Raw genomic sequence first — 9,202 nt, 5'->3', positions numbered from 1 at the left:
ATGTACCCTGACTGGGAATTGAACTGTGACCTCCTGGTTCATAGGTTGACGCTCAACCACTGAGCAACACCGGCCAGGCTAGATCTGGTCTTTACTCAGTGCTTGCCATGGAACAGAGTGGACCATTTGAGAAGAATTTCATTTGTTTATCCATTTTAACTGTGGTCCTTTCTGAATGTGCTCAGAGAGGTTTGCACAACTACCGTCCTTTAATTTTCAAAAACTAAGTATACCTTCTATTCCTTATTTCTTACTGTAAAACTTTATGGGTTCATTTTGGAAAAATTACAAAGTATTGAAAAGTTAAATGAAAAAATATATGTATCAATATAGATTTTTTTCCAGTCTTGCAAACTGTTTTTTCCTTTATTTTACTTTTTCCATCACCATTTATCCCTCCTAAAGCCTTTTCCATCCCCCCCATCACCACACTGTTGTCTGAGTCCATGCGTTTTTTTCTCTCTCTCTCTCTCTCTCTTTTTTTTTTACTGTGCTTAATCCCTTCCCTCTCCCCAATACCCCCCAAAGCTGTCTACCTGCCCTCTATCTATGAGTCTGTCTCTGTTTGGCTTGTTACTAGAGAATTTTTGTTAAGATGTTGGCTGACACTCCGGAGTTGATTTTGTACAATCCCTATATACTTGTTTTTTAAAAAAATGATATTGAAGTACTTGGTTACACTGAACATCATGTCTTTGACATTACATATTCTATAAATGACGTTACTTTTTTTTTTTTTTTTTTTTAGCCACTAGCACCTAGATCATGTTAACCTGCAAACAAATTGTTATGGTCTGAAATGTTTGCCAATCCTTTGAAAAAGGAGATTTCACATAAAAAGTCCAGATGTCTACTTTCTCTTGAAAGCTGGGAAGCTCCTAATGGGCCTGGCACAGTGGGCAGGAGCCCGTGGTGGCTGCGAGTGGTGGCCGCCCTCGCTGAGCCTGCACTCTGCCTTCCACACAACACAGCGCAGCCTCCCGGAGTCTCCTTCGCTCCTCCACGGTCCTGCCTGACTCCCGAAGCCAGCTGAGCTCGCAGGGCCAGTGGCTTGTGTAGGGTAGTGGTTTTCAACACTGCTGCACTGGCTCCTAAGGCCAGGGCTGGGGATCTGTGGGGATGTTTTCTGGATGCTACAGTGCTTTGGAGGGTGCTGCTGGTATTGAGCAGGCCAGTCTCATGGAGATGAAGGGTCTTGTAATGCGAGGGACAGGGCTGTACCTGGAAGACTTTTTCTCATGTCCTGCATTTTCAGATATCCCTTTGGATATTCATGTGGGTGAAATACCTGTTTATCATTATTTGAGCCTGGAAACAGAATCTGTTGCACATTAAAAAAATTTGTTTTTATTCAATATAGTGTACACTAGATTTTCAAGAATTACGACTACCATGTGATTTCATGTTTTATTATTAGATACTTTACTGTGAATTAATTGTTCACCATTTGGAAAACCATGTCACTGACAACAACGTAACTCATGGTACCTGAGTAACCAACACACCCAGCATTATCAGTGTGTGTTTGAAGTTCCCTTGTTCAGTATAGAAAAAAGGAAAGTTGAGACGCCTTTAAAATCTTATCAATTCCTATGCAAGAATATTCATCATTCTTCATGTTCTCTCTATGCCTGCAGTCTGTTGTTTGCCTTAGCATGTTATCTGGACTTCAGTTAATCTTATTCTTCTTTTATTTTATCATGTGCCTGTAAGTCTGGTTGATTCTTATTTCAGCACTAGATTGTATTCTGATGTCCACTCACCCTCCAGTTTTCACTTTCCTACCCTTCTTGTAAGGACTAGCTTCTTATTACTTCTCTTTCAATCCATACTTACTTATTGGTAGCAGGGCAAACATTGGAGGATCTCTTAAATCTGTGAATACTCATGCCTGGGAGCAATTTATTAATTAAAAATACTGTACATAGATTGGACTTTGAATCTATATGTTTCATTTTAGGTTAGCAAGAAAGACATTGCAAAATACTTGTTTTAAATCTGGGGCTTTGGCCCTAGCCAGGTGGCTTAGTCGGTTGGAACACTGTCCCATACACCAGAAGGTTTCAGGTTCAATTCCTGGTCAGGGCACATACCCAGAATGAGGGTTTGATCGCTGGTCAGGGTGTGTGCAGGGGCAACTGATGGATGTTTCTCTCTCTTTCCCTCTCGCTCTCTCCCAGCCTCTCTAAAAATCAATAAAAAATATTCTCAGTTGAGGATTAAATAATAAGTAGGGTGTTGTGCTTGATAAGTTTAATCTTCTAGGTGAACATAGAGGACATGTATAACTCCTAAAGAGGCTCCCAGCCTTCTAGAATGACATTCTGTAGAACTAATTGGTGGCTAGACTTAGAGGAGAAAGAAATGTGTCCTAGGGTTTCAGAGAGAGGCAAGTTGGTATGCTGGGTGGAGGAGAAAGGCTTCCGGGGGAGGCTGAGGAGGTGTCCTGAACGTAGGGGTCCGGGGAGGCTGATAGAGCTTTAGAGAAGGAGAGAAGGAGTGCAGTTCTTTCTTCTTTACTTTTTTCTCCCCTTCTTTCTGCTCTGAAACTCTACCTTTTCCTCTTCCTTCCTTGAAGCTTCGGGAGCTACTGATGTGAGTGAGAGGGACTAAAGCGATTTAGTCATGCATGTGAAGTATTGGTTTTAGGTATTTGGTCTCACCTGAAACTCAGACAAATATAAAGATGTGATCTTGAGGGCCTATCACTATGTACTTGTTGCTTTTCAAGAGCAATTGGAGGTGGGATGTCAGAGTAAAGCATCACTTGTATTTCCCTTTAGTACACTGCATTTTCTTAGTTCTAATTAGAAGACACATGTATGGAGACAGAAAACACATGCAGTAGCTCTCCAAAGTTTTCCCTTTACTCATTTACTAGTGAGGAATATTGAGTGGAGGGAATACTAGAAAGGGAAGGGTGATAGTAGTCAACTGCTAGTTTCCTTAACCTGCCTCAGTTTACCAAATTTAAGTCTTTTGGCAACACCATCATCACATGTGAATAAATAAAAACTGCTCTGAAGGGACATTTTCTTAGCCAATCATAGGCAAGGGTTAATGAGCCTTCGGTGATGGTTTGGTTTTCAGGCATTCTTCCCCTCATGCCATAATCCTTAGATATAATGGGAGACTCACTCCAAAGTGATTACTCCAGATTTAATCCAAATGCCACCCATTCAAGTAGCTCAGAAAATTGAAGGATGTGGGGTTCTGGGGTGACAGTGTTTGGTGTGTGCAGTCTTCTGCAGTTGTATCAACATATCGAAAGTACTTTATCTCCTTAAAATCTGTCTCAGGCTCAGTATTTTCTTCTTGTTTATTGCAGATCTTTGCATCTAGAAAACAAGTGGCTCATAGCTTCTTTAGAGGATGTTATTTTTCCCTCAACAGAGGCACATATCTGCCACAGTGTCCTCTGTTTTCATTGCTAAACTTCAGAGGAAGAGAATGGTTGGAGCCAGGGCCCCACGTTATGGAAGTTTCTATATCTGGTAAGCTGGCTCCATTCCAGGGCAGAATAATTTATCAACAAACGAAACACCAGCTACTTCCCACACGTCCTCTGATTGCATTAAAAATCATTCCCCTTCCACCCAGCTGACTGAGTTTGCTTGGAGTATGCAGTTGACAGACATTCTCTCCCCACCTACTCCTCCTCATTTTGTTGAATCGCTGGCTTCTGTAGTCTATTAGGCTTCTTATTAATAGTAATAAAATGTTCATTCATTAACTGTCTCCTGCTTATGAACTAGATATTGTCACTCTCTTTCCCCTCAAGTTACGCCTTTTTTATAAAGTTGTTCTGTAACAGGAAACTGAGCTGGAAAACTGATTTTGTGTCTGTAGCATCAGGTACTATTTAACCAGAGGGAGGGACTGATAAAATTAGCAAGTTGACTAACCACTTCCCTTCCTGGTGGCTCTTTAATATTATAACGGATACAGAAAAGTTCAGAAGGACTGGGCTGCTTTTCGAAACCATAGCACACTCTGGCCAAGAAGGAATGCACAACAGAACGGGTAAGTTTCTTTCTTTTCATTTGTTAAGAGAAATGTGAAAAGGATACTGGAGTGGAAATTTTGAAGTTTGACTATGCAAATAGTCTAGTAATAGGCTGTGGAAAGATAAACCTGTAAGGAGGAGGGAAGCAAAAGGTTTTGCAGTCAATAGCAGTAGTTTCAACAACATTAGAGTGACTCGGGAATGTCTTTATTGTTTCAGATAGACAAGACTAAGACATTTTGCAGGAAGGGTTTTTGTATTAGGAAAAATGTTGTTTTTAATTTAAAAAAAGATGTTTTCATTGATTTCAGAGAGGAAGAGAGAGGGATAAAGAGGTAGAAACATCAATGACGAGAGAGAATCATTGATTGGCTGCCTCCTGCACGCCCCACACTGGGGCTCAAGCCTGCAACCTGGGCATGTGCACTGACCAGGAATTGAACCCTGACCTCCTGGTTCATAGGTTGATGTTCAACCACTGAGCCACACTGACTGGGCATATTAGGAAAATTTTTGATAAAATATTTCTACACTCTCAGTTCTCATAATCTAGGCTAGATGTGCCAGCAGAGGCACTGACTTACTGACCTAGAATGTCCTTCTGGATCTTGAAACAGCTTAAGATCTTCTGTGATCTTCTTTGTGGTTGAAGTTTTTACTGGTTTTAACTTTATGTTGTGGAAAATCTCAAACACAAAACGAAAGTAGAATGAACATTGTATAGATTTCACATGCACCCATCACACAGCTTCAGGAGGTGTGAATTAGGGGCTATTTCATCCACGCCTTTCGGGCACCCTCCCTCGCTCTAGTTGAATCACAATATTCGAAATGAACCCATTGTGAACATTGAGTGAAGAGGCCTAGAATCTCCTAAAGTCTCACCCCAGTTCAGTCATAAAAGTTTAAGAGAAATATTGTTAGAGAAAATTCAACTGGGTTTCCAGTGGTTATTTTATCAGTGTGAGTGGGACTCGAGGATGGTAGTTAAGATTGTGGACTAAGGAGCCAGACTCTCTGGGGTCAAATTTTGTTTCCCTTGCAATCCAGTGTCCCTGTGGAAGTTTCCTAACTCTTCTATGCTTCAGTTTTCCTCACTTGAAAATGAAGATAACAGTACTGATGGTTCCAGGGTAGGAATCCATGAGACCGTGTCTATAAAGACTTTGCACATTGCCTAGAACAGGGCGCTCACTGTAGGTTAGCCACAGAACTGGTCGCTGAGATGATTAGAGTGATAGTGAAGATGAGATGTGTTCAAACAGAAGGCCAAACCTGTGTTGGTGCACACTTGGTTTTCTTCCGACCATTGTTTTTCTCCTGATTATTTATTTGATGATGTGAGGCCAGAAAAGTCTCCACTGTACTGTCTTACTTGCTCCTGGGCCCCGAGAAACTCCCTGCCCCTGCTCTTTCCCACCAGCGCCAACTTAACTCTCCCTGAAAACTGTCAGAGCTCCTCGGTCCACCCTCTCCCTTTGAGCAGGAGGGAGTAGAAATCTGTCTAAGCTCACAGATCAAGGAGTAGTTGATCTGAGGGAAGAGTCCTGAGTCCTGTAATCCCTGGGGTGGGGGGCGGGGGACGGGGAGGGAACATGTACTGCTGTTGGGTTTAGGCAAACCAGCTGGGCCTGGGAGGCTGCCCTACAGCCAGGCTCTTGTCCTTCCCTCTCAGAGACAGAGAGGTCTCCAGCTTTGCCTTAGCCTTCCAGGAGCACAAGTTGCCCAGATATTTTTTTTTTCCTTAGTAATGAAGATGGTGCATTTCGGAAGATGGCAGGTGGAGAGGTGAGGCCCTTCCCTAGTTTATGACTTCTCCATTGTATTAATAAAAAATACTAATGGCTGCTATTTATTGCGCATTTACTTCGCGCCTGGTGCTGCGCTGGGTGATGTTCTCATTTAATCACCCTAATATCCCAGTGTGACACTTACCGTTCATATGTTCATTTTGGGAGGGAAACTGGGGCATGAAGAGATTAAACAATTTACTTTAATTATCCAGCTAATAGGCGAGAACCAGGATTTTGTTCCAGGTCTGTTTGACGTAACCACTTCTTAGAGCATTTGTCCATAACAAGGCAATTTATTCATACACGTGCAATTAAAATGCACCCATGATTTTGCTCTTAGCCTTCCTGAAGGTGAAAGTCCCCAATATTCCTTTAAAGCAAACTGAATGGAAAAGCTTTTGTCTTAGCAATAGCTTTCCCACAGTGAATTCTCATAATGGCTAATTATAAGCTGGAAATTTGTCATACATCTTGACAAATACAGAGGCTGGTGGGCCGGGGGTAGAGTTACCACTCTAATGAAGCAAATATTGAACTGAGAGGGTGAAAAAAAAACCAAGAAATGCTTTTTAGTAGATTAACTATGCCTCAGTGGTGGATTTTGCTTTTAAGGCCATTTGTCTCCCTTGAGTTTTTGTACGCGATGGGTGAAATTCATCTAAGTCAATTTTCAAGAACATGCAGTGCTATTGTAAAACAAATGATAAACACGGATGTGCTGCCGAAATTAAAATTGGCCGAATCTTCTGGGAGGTGCTGGAAAGAACTGGGACGTGCGGTGAGACAATGTAGAAACCTGGAATTGACTTTCAGGGCTTTTTCTTTTAGATTACTGCCACAACTGTAAAAATAGAACCAAATGTGTGAATGAAGGGAGAGGTGAATTTCACAACTTTGGAGAATTCCCACCCCGTCTCCAGTGGAGTAATGGTGCTTTACAATTTTTCTTCCTTAACTCAAAGGGACACTGTCTGGAATAACCAGCTAAAAGTGAAAACATCAGATATAAAATGATTGACTTCTCTTATCAGGCAATCTGATACGATCCCCAATCGTTCATCATTATCTTTTCTTCCTTGGCTACAGTAGTTTTGTCATCTTGATAGGATCAGACAAGTTTACTTATAAGAACACTGGGAGAGATTTGAAATGCTGCTATCTTTTTGCAGAGAAGGAAGGAGATAGGTGGAGTTGAGGCTGCCGGGGACAAGGGGAGAGCAAGGGAAATACTGTGGGAAGGTTCATTGTTATAAGGCATCCTTACATCCTTCAACATTGAGAAAACAAAGAGGTATTTAGTAGTGACGATTACAAACAATTTTTTTTTTCCAGAATTCTTCCACCACCCCTAATTTTGGGTTTGTTTGTTTATTTGTTTGTTGTTTTGTTTTGTGTTTTGTGTGTGTGTGTCTAATGTCTTTATCTCCTCAGAACACATCATTCACAACTTTAAAGTAGGATTTAAGGTTGGAAATACCTGTATTCGTCTGTGGTTAGAGACAGGTTCCGAAGTGCCATTTAGTGGGTCAGGCCCCCTGCTTTCTGATGGGCTTGGTGATCCCCGCCATGATTGAATGCCATGCCCTCACGCTTCCAAATCCACCCTTTTGTCCTAATCCTTTTTAAAAAATTTATTTTATTCTTAATTTTTGTCACTGCTTCAATGTTTTATTAAAAGTCTTGAATAAATAAAGCATTATTTTTCCTTGAAGTGAGTTCTCTCTCTCTCTCTCTCTCTCTCTCTCTCTTTTTTAACCATTTAGTCACCATTTTTTAGTATCTACCCTAGAGATTCAGAGACCAGTCATCACAGTGCTACCCTCAGAAAGCACCCCGGTGAGACTAGTGGGTGAAACAAAGCTGCATGAAGTCAGTGAAGCTGCCGTTCATGAAATATACTCCGGCTTCACTGGCCTAGCTACATGGGAAAGGCAGTGTGTGTGCGCGCGGATGAGAACCCAGGTTCTGAGATTAGAGCGCCGTGGTTCAGATCCTATTACTCTGTGATTGGGGGTATTTTACTAACGTCTTGAAGCCTTGATTTTTTTCACCTGTAAGATTATACTGAGTTCATAAGGGTGCTATATGAATTATATAACATCATTGATCTATGTTAAACATTAATATAACATGACATGGATACATTTGGGTCATCAGGGGAAGTCTCTCTCCAAAGTTCACTTGAAGATGAGCCAGAATGCCACAGAGAGACCCTTCTCGTCACCGGGAACTGCATACCTATGTGCCAAAGTGGTCAAGCGTTTGGTTCCTCTGAGAAAGAGAGGAAAGGCCAGCGTGGGCGAAACATGGAAAAAGGGGAAAGTTGCTTGGAGGTGTCAGCAGCAGAGTCCAGATTGTGCCGGGCCCAGTAGGTCATGGTAGGGAGGTTGCATGTTGTTCTAAGTGCAATCAGAAGTGATTGAAAGTTTGCACAGGAAGTTGCATGATCTGAATACTATTTTTAAATTAGTTGCAGAATAGAGACTAGATTCTCAGGGTACAAGAGCAGATACATAGAAACAGATTGGGAAATGCTGACAGTAGGCTGGTCTAGTAATGATGGTGGCCTGGGCTGAATGGTACCTGTGAGGTGAGAGCAGTGACAGAGCTGAGAGATCTTGTATAATCCATACACTTAGAAAATAATTAGATAGGAGGGCGAGGAAAGTGTCAATCATGATCCTACGACATGAGCAGCTCGGTCTAGGGAGATTACCTACATGATCATGGGGAAATTGGAAGAGGAGCAGGCTTGGGCACCTCAATTGAAATGCTTTTGAAACTTTCAAGGGAATATGTTAGGGAGGCAGTTAATGTCATGTAGATGGTATGTGAAGCTATGGAATTAGATGTGATCAACTAGGAAGATGATATGAAGTGAGAAAAGCTGAAGGCCCAGTACTCAACATGGGAAACTCCAAAATTTGGAAGACAGGTACAGAGAAGCAGTCTGTAAAGGAGATGGATAAGTAGTGGCCAGAGAATAGGGAAAACCAGAAAATAGAGAGTATTCAGGAAAAGGGAGTGATTACCTATATCCAATGTTAACTAAAAGCTAATAAATTATCGCCCAGGCCCAGGTAGCTTAGTTGGTTGGAGCATCATCCCATACACTGTAAAGGTTCTGAGTTCGATTCTTGGTCAGGGCACATACCTAGGTTGTGGGTTCAATTCCCAGTCAGGGGGCATGCGGGAGGCAACCAATCAATGTTTCTCTCTCACATCAGTGTTTCTCTCATGCTCTCTCTCTTTCTCTTTCTCTGTCTCCATTCCTGTCTCTCTAAAAATCAATGAAAACACATCCTCAGGTGAGGATAAAAAAAAAAGTTAATAAATTATAAAAATTATTATGGGATTTGGTAACATGGAGCTCATTGGCATATAATAAATAGGTAGAAAATAT

General features: G+C 41.6%; 1 protein-coding gene across 1 annotated transcript in view; it reads left to right on the top strand.

The window, feature by feature from the left end:
- Positions 1 to 3,983: 3,983 nt before the first annotated feature.
- HDAC9 (histone deacetylase 9) overlaps positions 3,984 to 9,202 on the top strand; it is a gene marked incomplete at its 3' end in the record, with an annotated part of 637,805 nt that continues 632,586 nt past the window's right edge. The window contains exon 1 of the mRNA XM_079785595.1: positions 3,984 to 4,023. Within this exon, the coding sequence (XP_079641721.1) occupies positions 4,008 to 4,023 (16 nt within the window). The 5' untranslated portion in view covers positions 3,984 to 4,007. The remainder of the gene's footprint in view (positions 4,024 to 9,202) is intronic.

Source organism: Cnephaeus nilssonii, assembly GCF_951640355.1.
Source record: "Cnephaeus nilssonii genome assembly, chromosome: 12".
NCBI classification, from domain to species: Eukaryota; Metazoa; Chordata; class Mammalia; order Chiroptera; family Vespertilionidae; genus Cnephaeus; species Cnephaeus nilssonii.
Note: the sequence above shows the minus strand (reverse complement) of the source record. Positions and strands in the feature narration are given on the sequence as shown.